The 17619-nt window shown below is 48.6% G+C and overlaps 1 protein-coding gene across 1 annotated transcript; it reads left to right on the top strand.

Annotated features, from left to right (window-relative positions):
* The first annotated feature begins 14483 nt into the window (after positions 1–14483).
* LOC139040351 (BPI fold-containing family A member 1-like) lies at positions 14484–16516 on the top strand. Its single transcript, XM_070486357.1, has 3 exons — positions 14484–14643; positions 14788–14944; positions 16405–16516. Exons 1-3 carry the CDS (start codon positions 14484–14486, stop codon positions 16514–16516), a joined length of 429 nt encoding a protein of 142 aa, XP_070342458.1.
* Positions 16517–17619: the final 1103 nt, after the last annotated feature.

The raw sequence follows: 17619 nt of genomic DNA, 5'->3' as shown, positions 1-17619 counted from the left end.
AGTTTTTGAGAAACTCTAGGCCAGAGTGCTCAGATATTTCTGAGATAAATGCTAAACTACCCCAGGCATCCTTGTCCACTTTCCAAGATTTTGTCATCATGACCAGACCCACCACCATCTCTAGCTATTGTTTTCCCTGCTCACACGCCACTATGGAAGCAGGACAGTCCACATTTCAGGGCTGCAAAGATTTATGATGTGAAGAATCAGCACACAGATTCTGGGGAAGGTTTACAGGGAAACAGCCTCCATTGCCAGAAAATTAGACGATCTTTGGGTCCAGGGTGGGTAATGAAATTCCAGACAGCAGCCGAATAATCAGCATGAACATCTACATAAGTGGTGGCGTGTAGTGTGCAGGACATTCTAGAGAGGGGATCAGTAAGCAAGACTGATTCTGAGTGAGATAATCAAGATATTAGTCAACTTTGCACCCTTTCTAAGGAGTCTGTGAGTTCAAACCTGAGCCTTTCCCCCTCCCCCACCTCCTTTACACGGGGACTGCTGTCTACTGTCCATGGTGCTGAACCAAATTCCAGTCCAGACACCCATGCCCTGCCTATCCCCGGATAACAATTTCTCGCTGTTTCCTGGACTCTCATCAATTAAAATGGAGTCTCCTCCTCACTTTGGCCTACTTCACGACACAAGGATGCAAAATGTTACTAGATGCCCTGGTTGATCAAAAGACGTATTTCTTAATTTTAATTTTGGCAACACATTCACGTTTCTAAAACACTTTCTAGGCAGAACCATGTCTATTGACTGAGTATGATATAGGGGCCAGTTTGGGAATTGTGTGATAGATGATAGCCTACATATATTTGTGGGGATAAAATGAGATCTTCAAGGCTGTTCAAAGTTTTACAACTGGCAGCAAATTAGTTTAGTTAGAGCTGCACTGTCCAATATGGCAGCCACTGGTCACGTGGATATTGAGCACTGGAAATGCAGTAAATCCAAGTTGAAGTGTCCTGTAAGTATAAAACACACACTAGATATCAAAGACTTGGTACAAAAACTAGAGTGTAAATTATTTCATGAATAATTTTATGCTTATTCCATGTTGACATAATATTTTGGATACATTGGGTTACTAGATCAGTCTTGGTAGTCCCAATCTTTAAATCTTGTTTCTTCCAGGTCCCTCACTAAACTATTAAGGCATTTACTTCTCATTCTCTTGTTAGATACCCCAAGTTTCTGCTGTTTCTTGTTTCATTGGGCAGGACCAGGGGGAGCCAGCCCAGCCCATCTGCCTGGACCCCTCTGGACCCTCCAGTTAATCTTATCTCCCCAAGGTCTCGTCATCTCTCTTGGCTCTTTAAGGGAACATGGGCAGAGACACTCCCTGTTCTTGAATCCACCGACTTAGGTTTTCTGCGTCCCTCCTCCCACGCCAAGTTTTGCCTGGGGAGTCGCAAGGGCATGAGACGCTTTCCAGAACCCACCAGAACTATGTTCTCTTCATTTCTCTTGGATCCTTACATGCCACCAACCCAACATGGGGAGTTTTCTAGTCTTGGGGGCAGGAAACCTTCCTTCAATTCACTATTTGTGTGCTATTCTTGATGTCGCCTATGCTCTGAGATTTGAAATTGAAAAACCAAGACTTAAAAAACTCTTTTAAAAAAATCAACCTACAGTCATATTAGCTTTTTTCTTTTGGTGTAAATTTCTATGAATGTTAACTCATGTGTGGTTTTATGTAGCCACCATAATAATCAGGATACAGAGCAGTTATGTCACCCCCAATACTCCCTCATGCTGCCCTTTTATAGTCACACCCTCCCCCCCACCCACTGATCTGCTCTCTGTCACTACCATTTTGTGAAACACCCGGGCTGTGGAAACTCAAAAGCTTTCTCTCTGCCTCTGACGAAGTTGCCCTTCCTTGAAGCCACAGGGCTGCATGTTCCACTGCCCCGAGCAGGGCAGGAGTTGTGGGGCATGAGGAAACGTGGAAGCCCATGCCCCTGACATTTGGAGACAGTGTTTTCCACATTGGTGACGTCAATGCCTTCCCTATGTGTTCCTCAGAAACTGCAGGGGGTGCCCTTTTCTTCCCACATATCACAGTGTGACTGTGGTTAAGAGCCTTTACTGGTATCGGTTTTGTGAATTAAGAGATCCACTTTTAAAGGGCAGAGCTAATTTTATTTTTCAAGCAGTTCTGACCTACGCAAGGTCTGTTCTCTAGAACGTGGGAGTGAGATGATGGTTCTGTTTCCTGGGAGCAAGGTCAGGTAGGGGCTGAGTTTGAGGGGGGCCTTCAGATGGCTTTAGAAACCCCAGTGGTTTTGTTGAGGGGCAGAGGGCAAAAAGGTTTCATGGAGAGCTAGGCACTCCAATTTTTATGAGAAAATAAATTTTCTTAAGCAGAGTTTGCTTAAGTCAAGTTCCACTTGCCTTGGAGATTAAGCTTCCTACCTACATTTACAGCTAATAATTATAATAGCTTTCTATGAGATACTAGCACTTTATCCCATCTCTAAGAACCCCGTGGGTGCACTGAGGCTCGGGGAAGACAGTGACCTGCCCAAGGTCACCTCAGAGGGAAGAGGTGATGTCAAAATGATGTTGGGGCTGTCCAGCTTTGATGCTCTTAACTTCAGGAGCAAATTTGTGTTACAGAGTCTTCATTTTAGAAAGTGTCTGCTCACGTTCTCAGGTGGAGCCTACCTACCTGAGAAATCAGACAGTTGGGGTTCCAAGCCTGGCTCAGCTGATGACTCTGGGTCTGAGTCTTCCCTTCTTCTAGCGTCTATTTCCTCATCTATCACGTGGAGCTGACAGCACCCAAGTCCCAGGGCTGGCAGAGGGTTAATGAGGGTACACGCAGCTCACTGCCAAATCCCCACGCAGAGTCAGAGCTCTGCAGTGGAAGGCCATAGCCATTACAGGCACAGACAGGGAAGCAGGGAGTGAGCTTCTTAGTACCTAGGGCTGAATTTCTGCTTAAATTACTCCTCACCCCAGTATCATAATAGAGGTCCATTGTGCAACAAGCTCTTTCAGGAGAAAGCACACTGGATCCAGGGCTCTGTGAACATTAAAGTGAAAGAAAAAAGATCAGGAGAAGCTCAAGGAGGCCCCTTGAGGAAGGAGGTTCCCACCCTTCTCCGCAGGAGTCAGGAGAACAGACAAAAGCAGCCTCCACTGAGGGACCAGGCAAGCTCGCTGGAGGATGGGGCCCACCCTCCCATGTTTGCTCTTTGAATCATGAGCAGGACAAACCCCACAAACTCAAGGCTGCCAATGGGAGTCATTTATGTGAACATGGGGGTTTGGGGCTGCAAATCCTCGGGAAAGCATTTCAGATTAGGGAGTCTGAATTGAAAGATGGAGACATGGGGCTCTCTTGCCATATTTTCATCTCCAAGCTGTTGATCCTTCCTTCCCTGAGCTGGTCAATTCACCTGAGCACATATTTCATCGTTTCCCTTTAGCATGTGGGGAGGGTGTCAGAAGGAAGGGAAGGAAGGCTGCAGGGGGCATTCACAGTGTTCAGGAGTGTGGGCTCTAGAGTCTGGCTTCCTGAGTGCAGTCAACTTGGTCTTTCCTGCCTGTGTGACCTTGGGCAAGTGGCTTTCTCTCTCTGAGTCCCAGTATCCTCCTGCATAAAATTGGATAGTAGTCTTGTACTTCATGGGATTGCTGTGAGGATTTTCTGAGATGCTGAATTGAAGCTCTGAGCACCCAGCTTGGCACATGCCAAGTCTTAACATGAGTGTGCTCCTATTATTAATATGTCCATGTTATCTCCCCTTGATTTCTCAGTATGCTTTCCCTCTCCTTCGGTGGAAGAGGGCAGGAATAAATAATTAAGATCTAAGAGTCATTAATCCCAATAATTAAAAATGAATCAAATGACTCTAGCAAACATTTCCCATGGACCTTGCACATGATAAACATTTTGCAAAATTTTCCACGTACTCCTACAAACATGTTGCATGGTAAATAATTTTTATTTTAAACATTTTTGATAGGGGCCAGCCCAGGGGCATATTGGTTAAATCTGGTGTGCTCTGTATCAGTGGCCCAGGTTTGTGGCTTCAGATCCTGGGCATGAAGCCTACTCCACTCCTCAAGCCATGCTGTGGTGGTGACTGACATACAAAACAGATGAAGATCAGCACAGATGTTAGCTCAGGGACAATCTTCATCAAGCAAGAAAAGGGGAAGATGGGTAACAGATATTAGCTCAGGGCGAATATTCCACACCAAGGGAAAAATAAATTTGTTAAACTATAGCATACATAAGCACAATGCACATAACTGAACAGCTCAACGAATTTTCATAAGCTGAACATCCTCCCCATAACCAGCACCCAGGTCAAGAAACAGAATACGACCCGTTCTCCAGAAGACCATCACACCCCTCCCAGGCACTAACCCTCTCCTAGGGGTAAACGCTGTCTTGACCTCTGATGACGTGCATTAGTTTCACTGTTGTCAAGCTTCCTACAAATGGGAGATGCAACACGTGCTCCTTTGTGGGGCTTTACTATGTGCATGAGATCAGTCATGTGGTTGTGTGTAGTTGAAGGTCATTTTCACCACTGGAGAGGATTTCACTGGGTGACTATCTCACAAGATATTTAGCCAGGCTATTTAGCCATTCTTTTGATGGGCATTTGGGGAGTTTTCACTCTGGGACTCTGACAACCACTGCTGCTGGGAGAAATCTTGTACATGTCTTGCAGTGCCTGCATGCACATATTTCTGTTGAGTGCACACGTGGTGGGGAGCAGCCATACATTGGGCTTTAGTGGATGCTGCCATCTGGTCTTATAAAGTGGTTGTACGACTTATCTCCCACCCACAATGTACGGGCTCCTGTTGCTCTACATCCTGTGAGATTTCTGTTCCTGCTTTGTAGATGAGGAAGAACAAAAGGTAAAGTGCCTTATCCCTAACAGAGCTGGTGAGTCATACGGCCAGGATTCATCCATCATTTAAGCTCAGGTATTTGCTGAGCTCACACACTGTGCCAGCCTTGCAGTGGGGCAGGAGCTCATTTGTCTCCTAGATGCACATGGTCCATACCCTCATGGAACTGCTCTTTTGGCTGGATTTAATTTTAAATCATATCTGTTCAGTGCCAACATTTATGCTTTTCCACTCCATCATCCTTTCTCTATGCTCGCTTGGAACCCAGCAAAGTGCTTGGCATGTAGGAGGTGTTCAATAGGTGTAGGTGGACTGAATGAGGGAATGGGAAATCTCAAGAGGACCTTCCCTGCATTGATGAGCAAACCCATAGATGGGCTTCTGGCTGCAAATTACAGGAAAAGAAAGAGTGTGTTCTCGGATATTTCTGGGCTGATGAGCAAACCCAGGTATATTTAGTCTCAAGATGGACATTCAACAAATCTGACTTCTGGAATGTAAAGCTCAAGGCTCAGGCTGGGGGACCTCTGTAGCTTTAGAGCCAGAATTTATTATGGGAGAGGACAGGACATCCAGAGGGAAAGTGGTAAAGGTTTTTGGTACAGTGGAAACCCCACTCTGAGGGTGGTGTAAGGTCCCAAGGTGTGGAAACTCCTTCCAACATCAATGGGAAGGTGGAGGACACTAAGTCTGGTGTGTGGAAGGTTGGCTGGATTCACAGTTGGTTGAGCTCCTGAGCAGCAGCCTGTTCTGTAAGGAGAAGAGGCAGTGTCAGTCACCAGCGTGTCTACCACTCCAAATTCCAGCTCCACACTGAAGGGGACTCTCATTCATCTAGGCCGACCAAGGACCAGTGCCAGGAGCATTTGTGTTAGAACTCTTTCTAAGTGATATCTAACGAAGCGCTTCTTGTTGTCTTCCATTCATGAGACTGTGAGCCCCTTGAGGGCAGGGACCATATTTGTTTATCTGCAACTCAAGGAGTGGGTTATCTCAGTCTGGGGTGGGAGCAGTGCTCCCTAAAGGAATCAGTGGAAATCTTGGGAGAAATCACAATATCTGGTGACTGGTACATTTCCTCAACTCCGGCAACTGTCTGTCAGGAAATCCTATCAACGCTTCCAGACTCTGACCACACCTAACAAATCCTCCTCAGCCACCATCTTGGCATGAATTATGGGAAGGGTGTCTTACCTGGTTCTTCCCTGGAGGTTGGTCCTGCCCAGCTTCTTCCCTTGCCTACCTACAATCTCTTTTGCACACAGCAGCCTGAACAATCATTTTAAGAAAAAAGTTAGGCCATACGCTCCTCTGCTCAAAACCCTCCAAAGTTTCCCATCACACACAGAGCAAAAGCCAGACTCTGTGTGATGGCTCCCTGGGGTTGTAGGGTCCCCTGGTGTCCTCTCTGACCTCACCTCCTACCACTCTATCCCTCCTCCACTCCCCTGCATCCACACAGGCCTGGGGTCAGGAAGGGTGCCCCACAGATCAGTTGCTGTGAGCTTTGAGACAAACACAACTGCCACTCCCTGTGCTCTCTCCCCGGCCATGGGAAACATGCAGGGTCTGTCTCAAATTTCACAGAAATTGTTGTTGTGGACATTTCACTCTGGTTTCCTAAGAGGTTCTACTGAAAGCATTGGTTCAAGGTGACCCTCTCGGGGTTCACGTCCCCTTGGGGCTGTTTGTAGAATATCAGTTACTTTGAAATGTACTTTTCTAGTCTTCCTGGACTTGCGTAACCAGTTGGGATTCTGTTACTTTTTGTCAAGAAACCTGGAGAAGAGTGGCATCACTGGGAGAAGCAAACCTGTTGTCCTTGGCTCTTTGTTGGTCTGAACATGGGGGTGTGGGGTGTTGTCAGTCCTGCTCCACCACAGGTTGTGGTTTTCAGGGCCATCGAGTCTGAGAAATGACGATGTGAAGGGTGTAGACATTCTTAGCCTGGTGCATGACAAGGGGGAAGGCTGGCACTGCTCAGGGGTGGGCCCCCGATTTGGAGCCAGCTTGAAACATCATCACATGGTGGTTGAGAGCACATGCTTTGGAGTCAGACAAACCAGGGTGCAAATCCTGGCTCTCTCTCTTGGCAGACTCAGTTTCCAGTTCTGTAAAAGGAGGGTGATCATACGCCTAGCCATCTGGACACTGTCACACCCTGTCCATCCCAAGGCCCAGTCCACATCTGCTCCAGGCAGCCTTTCCTGATTTCCCCCAGCCCCTTGGCCTCTTTCCCCTCCCTAGCTCCTGCAGCACTGACTGCCAAGGCCCTTTCTCCCCTACCTTGGGAGTCTGTGCCTCATGCCAGGGAGCCCATGGTGGCACTGGGGTGAAAAACTGGGCTCATCTCTTTGCCAGCTGTGTGGTCCTGGGCAAACCCCTTCACTTTCCTGCGCCTCCATTTCCTCCTTCACAAATGAAGGGTGTGTCTATCAGAGCTGTCTTGAGGATTAGAGGGAATGATGCCCAGAAGCCATGTAGCTACAAGTGCTCTCATCCTCATGCTCATGCTCACCTCTCTGAGCCTCAGCTTTCTCCCTTGTAAACCAGGGAGGCTGGTGGAGTGAATGACTCCAAGTACGATGGACCCAGAGAGGGTGCCAGGGAAAGTGCACAGTGTGTCAAGGAGCCACCTCTCTTGCGCATGTTTGCAAATGTGCATGACTGTTTTGGTAACTCCAGCAGGCAGGAATCACACCGGGAGCTGAATGGCAGCCAAGGCCGTGACGGTCTGGAGCCTGGAGGGAACAGTAGATGTCTGATCAGATGATGGGCTTTTCTGTCATTCATGAAACAAACAAACAAAACAGCTGAAGGTGTAGAGTTCTCAGTGCCAAGCACAATGGGCTCTGGGGACCCACACTGAACAGCCGGGCGGGTTTCTTGTCTTCAGGGAGCTCATATACCTATGGGAGACTGACAGTCTTCAACTATCCCCACCATGAGCATAGGATTCTGCAGTGCAACCCTGGCCACACAGCGGAGGTGGCGGTGCCAGGCAAGGACACAGAGAAGGGAGCCCTGGCCAATGGGGAGGGGTAGTCAGAGAAAAGACCTCCCTGGGGAGGTGGTTACAGCTGACATCTAAGGGAAAGGCTACAAGGTACCTGGGTGTCCATCCCCACACTCCCCTGGCTGGTGCTCCCAGAGAGGGCGCTAGAGGAATGGAGGATGCTCCTCCATAAGCAGCCATCTGTGAGGATGCTGAGGCTGACATTTATTTGGGGGGCTAATTCACAGAACTAAGTCTGCTCTGTGCACAATCTCCTTCAGTCCTCCTGTCATACATGAGGGGACAGGGACCCAGAGAAACCCAGTGGCAGGCCCACAGAGTCCCAGCGGGGAGGAGGCCTAGCTGCTGTCCCAGTAGGCTCTCCTGCCCTCCACAGAGTGGGGAGATGCGGCTTCCTCTGGAATGGGGCAGCCGCACACCCCAAACCTTATCCTTAGAAACCTCCTTTACTATTTTAGATAACTTTCCTTAGAAAAGCTCCTTTACCTTTTGGGGGAGATTTTTAAAACGTGGTTAAAACTGTGGTTTGTCTTTTCAGAAGAAGAAAACGTACCTAGTTAAAAAATGTTTCTCACTGTAGCAGGATTAACATGGTTCTTCGAAGGCGTGCTCTCCATGAGCTGGAGTTGATCCACTAGGGGAAGGGAGGACTGCAGGGCTCACCATGGTCATGAACGCTCTGGACCACTAGGGGGCGGGCACAGCCCCCCCCCCCCCCCCCCCCCCGCCCCGTCCCCCGCCGCCCCCGCCCCCACCAAGCCCAGAGTCTGAACCAGCAGAAGTGTTCTCAGGAGGATGGGAGGAAGGCAGTCACTCCTAGTGCACAGTCATTCAGAGCCACACCTGCCTCCAACGTCAGCCATGAGGGGTGGCAACTGTACTTGGGATCTTGTCCTTTGAACAGGCTTCACATTTCTAGTCATTAATTTTAAACTTCAACACCTTGACTTGATTTCTCTCTCTTGCCACCCCCACCACCACCTTACTCACAATGTCCTGGGTCTACTGTCTCTCAGACTCCTTGTTCTCTCTCAGGTCTTCATCATAAAACCTCAGCAGTTTCTCTGCCATCTGTTTTATTCTCTTGTCTATTCCCAACTCTCCATTTCCTTCTTTTACTCAATAGTGACATCTCCAAGTTTTCTCACTTTAAAAAAATTGGAATCTAAACTTTCGCGGTAATAGTTAGAACAGAGCAAGGCCGTGCTGCTCCAGCAGCGAATCCTGAAACCTCAGTGGCCCAAAGCAATAAAGTGTGATTCCTCACTCACACAGTCCCTCCATGTTCCATTTTGGAGCTACTCCATCTGGAATGCAGATCCCCATGGTCTGCATTCCCCAACACAGGGCAATGAGGACTAGCATATGGGCAGGAAGTCAGTAAGGGCCAGGCAGAAAGTGGCGTGCATTGCTTCCTTCACATTCCACTGGCCGGACATTATGAGCCACAGTCCCCTCATCTGCGAAAACCCCCATCTCAGCTCCACACGATAGATGAGGAAACAGAGGCTCGAAGAGCAGAAGACTTGTGCCCAGAGTTATCAGCTGAGCTGGACTTGGGACCCCAGCTGCCTGATTTCTTGGGTGGGGAGGCTCCAGATAACACGAGCAGGCACATTCTGAACTGAAGACTCTGAGATGCAAACTTGCTCCTGAAGTTAAGAACACCAAAGCCAGACAGCCCTAAGGACAGTCTGACATCACCTCTTCCCTCTGAGGTGACCTGGGTCAAGTCACTGTCCTCCCTGAGCCTCAGTGCACCCACAGGGTTCTTAGAGATGGGATAAAGTGCTAGTGTCTCATAGAAAGCTATTATAATTATTAGCTGTAAATATAGGTAGGAAGATTAATCTCCAAGGCAAGTGGAACTTGACTTAAGCAAACTCTGCTTAAGAAAATTTATTTTCTCACCAAAATTGGAGCACCAGGCTCTCTGTGAATCCTTTTTCCCTCTGCCCCTCAACAAAACCACTGGGGTTTCTAAAGCCGTTTGAAGACCCCCCTCAAACTCAGCCCCTACCTGACCTTGCTCCCAGGAAACAGAACCAGGATCTCACTCCCAAGTTCTAGAGAACAGACCTTGCGTAAGTCAGAGCCGCTTGAAAAATAAAATTAGCTCTGCCCTTTAAAAATGGATCCCTTGATTCACAAAAATGATACCAGTAAAGGCTGTCAACCACAGCCACACTGTGATATGTGGGAAGCAAAGGGCACCCCCTGCAGTTTGTGAGGAACACATAGGGAAGGCATTGACGTCACCAACGTGGAAAACACTGTCTCCAAATGTGAGCGGCGTGTCCTTCCACGTTTCCTCATGCCCCACGACTCCTGCCTGCTTGGGGCAGTGGAACATGCAGCCCCGTGGCTTCAAGGAAGGGCAACTTTGGCAGAAGCAGAGAGAAAGCTTTTGAGTTTCCACACCCCGGGTCTTTGACAAACGGTAGTGACAGAGAGCAGATCAGTGGGTGGGGGAGGGTGTGACTATAAAAGGGCGGGAAGAGGGGGTTTTGGGGGTGTTGGAGCTGTTCTATATCCTCATCGTTATGGCAGCTAAATAAACCCACACAAGAGTTAATATTCACAGAAATGTGCACCAAGAGATAAAGCTAGTTTTACGTAGGTTAATTTGTTTTAAATTTTTCTAAGTCTGAGTTTTTCAATTTCAAATCTCAGAGCATAGGCAACACCAAGAATAGCACACTTACAGTGAATTGGAGCAATGTTTCCTGTCCCCAAGACTAGACAACTCCTCATGTTGGGTTGGTGGAGTGTGAGGATCCAAGAGAAACGAAGAGAACATAGTTCTGGTGGGTTCTGGAAAGTGTCTCATGCCCTTGCAACTCCCCAGGCAAAACCTGGCATGGGAGGAGGGACGCAGAAAACCTAAGTCAATGGATTCAAGAAAAAAGAGCGTCTCTGCCCCTGTTCCCCTCCAAAGCTGAGAGAGATGACGAGACCCCAGGGAGAGAAGGGTAACTGGAGGGTCTAGATGTAACCGGGCAGATGGGCTGGGCTGGCTCCCCCTGGTCCTGCCCAACAAATCAAGAAACAGCAGAAACTCGGGGTGTCTAACAAGGGAATGAGAAGTAAATGCTAAATCTAAGGGGCGTCTGGACAGGAGTTAAGCACAGGGTCTCCCCCATCGGGGACCAGATGGCATGTGGATGTCTCTCTATTTCCAGTCAGAACAGGGACAGGGCAGCCTCCTTCAGGTGCCTCGGCACAAATGAAGCCTCTAGAACAGAAATAAAACCCCGGGGGAAATGGGGAAGTTTCTGTCACCCTGCAAAATGGCATTTGACATGGTAACAAAACTGTAGATACATTAGAAAGAAAAATGTGAGTTTATGGACAGGATTCCCACCTGCTTCCCCGACGTTATCCCCCACAGCCCTGTGAGGTAGATGTCGCCCTCCCCTTTCACAGATGCGGAAACTGGAGCTCAAGGATTAGAGTGACTTGACTGGGTCACAGTATTTGAAGCAGGGCCATCTGTGCCCAAATCCATCCCCTTTCTGCCAGAATAACAGAAGCAGCCTCCTGGCTTCAAACCAGAGGCTGTAAGAGCCCAGTAATTGGCCGCACAGACTTAATCAGTCCCCTGACTTATCTGCCTCTGTTTCCCCAAAAGACAGTAGCAACTTGACCCCACCCATGAGACTTGCACCAAGATAACAGAAAATGGGCCCCCTTTGAGGATGACTGACAACATACCTGCTGTGGGAAGACTCTATCAAGTGCTTCAATGGACAATCGAGTTCAAAGCCACAGTCCTGGTGCCTCAGAGTCATTGACCAGACTCTCTCAGGAAGTGGGAGCGATTCCAGTGAAGGCCTGGAGGGAGGGAGGGCAGCGTGGCCCCACTGATTACAGGGGTGTCAGATACAGGGGCAAATTCTGACTCCACCACTCACTTGCTGTGTGTCCCTGTGAGGTAATCATCCTCTCTGAACCTCGGTCTCCTTATCTGACGTTTGAGGGAAACAGTACCAACCACTGCTGACAAGACGAGGTTCAAATATGCACAGCTCCTGGCACACCGAGCGTGCTTAATAAATGTGCATTTCCTCCTTCTCTCTCTGCTTTTGCTAATAAGGTGTTAGATTCAGCAGAGCAAGACATGCTCTCCCCACTCTAAGACCTTCATGTCTCCATTCCTCAGTACTTTCATCTATAAAAGAGACTCCAAAGGCCCAAGTTCTGGGGACAAATGCTGTTATTTCATTTGGGGAAGGGAGGAAAAAAGGGTAAAGGTAGAGACCAGGATGCACAGCATCCCTCAGGCCTGGGAAGCTGGAAAGACTTTTCCAGGATATAAAAGTGAAATTTCAGGAAAGCGTAAAATTCAAGGATGCAGGAAAGCACAATGGTCAGTGAGTGTTCAGAAGGCGTCTTTGTCCCTCAGCACAGTGACTCAGAGAAAGGACCGGAGTGTAGATGCCTCGGCCCCACACCCACTGTGCAACTGTGGATGCATCAACTCACACCCTGAACCTCAGTTTCCCCTTGTCAATGGGGGTCCTCATTCCCACCTCACACAAAGTTACAAGGATTCATGAGGTGATGTACGTCAGATGATGTATGTCAGTTGCAGGCCTGGCATACAGCAAGAGCTCAGCAAGTGTCAGCTGTTGACACTGTTTGTATGGTTATTATCATCCAGTGAGTTGAGCTCTGACTCTGTCACATCCTCCCTGTGTCTTTGGGCACTTGTCCCTGCTGGGCCTCAGTTTCCGCCTCTGTGGAGGAGGAGCAGCAGCCCCTTCCCCCTAGAGTTCTGGTGAGGATGTATCTCCCCCAGCATGGAACTGTCATGCAATAGGGACTCACAAATTCCAAGATGTAGGAAAAAAAGAGACAGATTCTCTTTTTGGCACTTGGACAGTTTGGAGAGAAAGAATAGGACCAGGAATGGAAAAGGGCCTAGATAGGAGCCTGAGGTCCCTTCCTGGCTCCAGTTGGCTGCTTCTCCTAGTGTTCTAAATTTGATCTTCCAGGCCACCTCGGAGCGTAGGTCCCCAGCCTGAGCCCCACTCATGAAACCATGAAGTCTTGAACGATGTCCCAATCTCAAGTTGTTCTCTGTTTATCTTGCCGATCAAATGGCTTAACTGTCGCATCTACTTAAAATGTGATTGGCAATGGTTTACTTTGGAGAGCCCTGAAGGACACCACCAGACTGCAGAATTCTGAATTATCTAGAAACCCATCATCCGATCGCACATTTCCTGATTCCCACACTATAAAAGAGGCTGCCTCCTCAGCGGAAGCGAACAGGGGAGGGGAGAGGAGACCAGGACAGCCGCCAGGACCTCTGAGAAGCCCAGGTGAGACCTGCCCATTCCATAAGTAAGAGTTTTAACTTGAGGTTGCCATTGTGGATTCACACCAGGATCCACAAACCTCCTAAAATCCACCCAATTTTGTACATTTTGACGCATTTTTCTGGAAATATCCTCCTTAGGTTTCATTGTATCCATAAAAGGTCTGTTTCCCAAAAGTGATTCAGAGGCCCTGATCCAAATTTACCTCCCCAGGCAAGCCACAACCAGCTCTTTCGATCCCAGCCAGCCACAACAAGGATGGTGCTTTGGTGAAATCAGCCAGTTGACGGACTTTTGCCCAAAGCAGCCAGGTGTCTGCAAAGTGTAGGTACCAGTCCCAGCTTTGGGCACCTTTGCTGGCTGCCAGATAGGCCCTTGAGAGGGTTGATGGTATCTGGGTGAGGATGGTGTAAAAGGGAGCCAGATGTCAGGGTTTGCCCCAGATGTTTGTCCAGGTTCGCTTGCGAGAGAAGAGAAAGGAGAAAGGTGAAGAAAAGAGTGTGTGTGTATGTGTGCGTGTGTGTGTGAAGTGGGTGATGGGAGGGTTCAGAAACCTACCTACAACCACAACTCTACCATCAACTTGCTGTGTGACCTGGGGAAAGTCATTACTCCTCTCTGATCCCCTGGTTGTCTTTGTGCAATGAGGACTTTGCGTGGCCCCAGGGTTTCCCCAGCACTCATCTGGATGAGATGGTGGCTATGACAGTGTGGCCTCTGATATTCTGTGACTTGCAAGGACTTCCACAAACCATTGAGGGCTGGACCCAGACCAATGGACTTAATGGGGATAATGGCAAAGCAGTTCAGTCCCTCAGCCACTGGTGTGTTTAGTTTTTTCAAATGCTTTGTCTGATTCAAACCATTGTGAGCAAGCCCAATTGGAGAGTAAATCTGATGGTCACTTAGTTTAAACAGAGGCTTCTGGGTCAAAAAGTTCTGGCCTTAAATCCTGTCTGCGTTGTGTGCTTGTGACCTTGGGGGAGGTTACCTAAGCTCACTAGGCCCCCATGTCCTCACCTGTGCAATGCGAGTGATGAGTGCCCACGTCTAAAGGTGTGGTTGGGATGACATGGGTGACTGAGTGTGCAGTGCTCAGCCTGAGGCCTGGCTCGGAGGAAATGGGGTGCAGTGTTAGCTATTGCTCTTCTCTCCCTGGTGTGCTGGGGTGAGGGCAGATGGATGAATTCCTCTCTGGTATCTGTGCCACATTGGACCAGTCATTCTGTCCTCAGATACCAAGATAGAAGATGTTTCAGATTGGGGGCCTCATCGTCTTCTGTGGGCTGCTGGGCCAGACCACAGCCCTCCTGGAAACTCTACCCTTGAGCCCAAACCAGACCCAGCCCTTGACTGTGACTCCCTCCCCGGCCCTAAGTCACACAGATTTTGCTGGAAGCTTGAGTATTGGTAAGTGAGATTCTGTGAAAACCTGTTTCAGCTGTGTGTCCAGCTGTCCAGTGGAGGGAGGGGGGCAGGGATGAGCGAGAGAGTGGGGCTAAGGATCTGGAATTGTCAAATCTGACCCGCGAGGACCCCTATATCCATTTCCAGCTCTCAGCAATGGCTTGTTATCTGAGGGTCTGTTGGGCAGTCTTGAAAAGCTTCCACTCTCGAACACCCTGAAGGCTGAAGGAGTCACTACCAAAGCCGTGTTTGGGGGCCTGCTTGGGAAAATTGCTACCGTGATCCGTTTCATGAACATCATTGAGTGAGTAACCCTAAAATAGGGCCTTGTTCCCCAAGAGAGAACCCCCATTGGAGATCAGACAGCCGCAGGCAGTGGCCTGGAAGGAGGGAGGGAGTGGTCTGAAGATGAGCTCAGGACTCGGTCTGAGACCATTCTCACAGTCTGGTAGGGAATAACAGCCCTCTTGAACCAATAACCATCCCCAGTCCAGAAGCGTGTCCTGAGTTCCCAGCATCATCTGTAATCCTCCCAACAACCCTCCAAGTTCGATTTGATAATCCCCAGTTTACAGATGGAAAAACTGAGGCACAGAAAGGCACTTGTGCTCACACAACGAGAGCGATGCAAAGTCAGGGATCTAACTCCAATTCACTTAAGTCCAGACCCAAGGCTTTTTTCACTACACATGATAATTTTGTTCCCCTCACCTATGGAATCCCTTAGAACACAGGCGGCCTTCGGAGTAAGCAACACTGTGTAAGCGCCTCTCCTCAGTTACATCATCAATGTGATGTCCATGGAATAACATAATACAGTGTTTCCCATGAGACACCTGAGAGCTCTCCAAGCAAGGAGCAATAATGGAAAGCTTGATGCCAGGAAGCTGGAAAAGGCTGAGTCCTTCAGAGGGCTGGATCAAAGCCATTTCCAAGACTCTTTCCCACCCAGTGCTTGCTCCTGACTTGAAGACAAACAGATAGCCTTGAGTTCGACTTCTAAATTCACCATGTGCTTGCTGGGTGACCTGGGGCAAGAAACTCAGTCTCTCTGTGATTGGTTTCTCCATCTCTAAAAGGAAGATTACGGTATCCACAGAGAACAAAGATTGGGGGGACTGGAGAGAATATAAATCACCTGGCACAGTGGCTGGCCCAGAGAAAAGGCTTACTTCCATCCCCTCTCCATTCTCCCTGACTTCCTGCTCCTCAATATCCACGATAAACATTGCTGATTAACCTGCCATTCAAGGTCATAGTGGGATGAGTGATTCCTAACCATAAATCTTTATGAAAGACTTACGCCAGTTGCCCATACATCATCCACTCATCCACTTAGCCATCCATCCATCCATTCACCCATCGTTCCTTCCATCTAGCCATTTACTTTTCCACCCATCCACCCACATGTCCATCCAGCCACCCACTCATCAATCCACAAAGTCAACCAATGTGGAGTAGCCCCTTTCTTTGTAAGGCTCTAAGCTGGCATACAGGATGCCAACATAACCCAGACACAGTCTCTATCCTGCAATTCCTCATAGACTTGAGATCTGGAGAGGGCCATGTGTGTGTCAGGATCTGACCCAGCGCAGAGGTTGGGAAAGACTGATGTGTGACTCAAAACCCATCTGGCTTTTGCTACAAGACTCCATCTCATGGGTAGCTCCACCTCTGGGATGGGTAAATTTGGGTTAAATGTGGTTTCTACATTTTTGGATAGAGGACCTAATGTTTCTGTCTCCTATGGTTCTCCCTGGGTAGTGTGAAGGTCACTCATCCCCGGCTGCTGGACCTTGACACTGTGCAGAGTCCTGATGGCCGCCGTTTCTATGTCACCATCCCTCTGGACATGATCCTCAATGTGAATGTGTGAGTGGGCTCCAAGGGAGGCTGGAAGATGACTCACCAAAGGAGACTCTGATGACCACGGGGAACCAAAAAGGGAGTGTTGAAGTCTACGGGACATGAACCTCCAAATTCAGCTCTTTTGCTCCTATGTTGAGTGACCTTGGGTCACTTGGGAAGCTAACTTGACCTCTTTGATACTTGGTTTCACCTATTGGGAAACGAGATGAGTACAGGTGTGGGCTAGATGGAGTGAGATGAGGCTGGCATTCCTGGCAAGAAGAAAAAGCCTCCTCTGCCTTGGAATGTAGTACCAGACTGTCTTGTCCACAGGCTCCTGGTCGGAAGTCTGTGAAATGGGGGTATGAAGCTAAACATCACTGCAGAACTCTTAACTGCACAAGATGAACAGAAGAATATCCCCCGGTCCTTGACAGCTGCACTCACTCTGCTGACAGCCTGAAAATCACCCTGCTTAATAGGTGAGGCCAGAGAATTGACTTCTCCTGCCCAGAGACAATAGGATGGGATGATGGGTGGATGGTTGGAAAGATGGAACAATGGTGTAATGGATGAGTGGGAGGGGGGAATGGTGAGAAGATGAATAGGAGGAAGGGAAGATGGATAGTTGGGAGTAGAGGGATAGATGAAAAGGTAAATGGATCGGTAAATAGTCACTTAACCCTTGTTAGGCTGGACTGACCAATTTTATGCTAGATTAGGCAACAAGAAATCTGAGTTCAAGTTCCACCTACCAGAGGGGCATGGAGAGAGGTGGAGGGCTTCCTGTGTGAACTTGGACACTGCTTCCCAACTTGAGTCTCAGCTTCTCCAGATAACTGTAATATGGAGCCACATCGGGGTTGTTGACAGAATGCACTAAGATAATCGGTGTGAATGTGCTTTGTCCCAGTGAGGGGTAAAATAGCTCTGGAGCATAACTGGGTTACTGATTTCAGTTACTGTCACAAGAGAGACTGAGTCCTGCGTAATATGCAGGAGTCATCATCATCATGGCTCACACTTACTGAACACATATACTGTGCTTCACATGTATCATCTTGTTGAATCCTCATGACAACTACATACTATGCACTGTTCCTCCATTTATGGATTCTACAAAGTCTCATT

The sequence above is a fragment of the Equus asinus genome, chromosome 15, assembly GCF_041296235.1.
Source record: "Equus asinus isolate D_3611 breed Donkey chromosome 15, EquAss-T2T_v2, whole genome shotgun sequence".
Lineage (NCBI taxonomy): Eukaryota > Metazoa > Chordata > Mammalia > Perissodactyla > Equidae > Equus > Equus asinus.
Note: the sequence above shows the minus strand (reverse complement) of the source record. Positions and strands in the feature narration are given on the sequence as shown.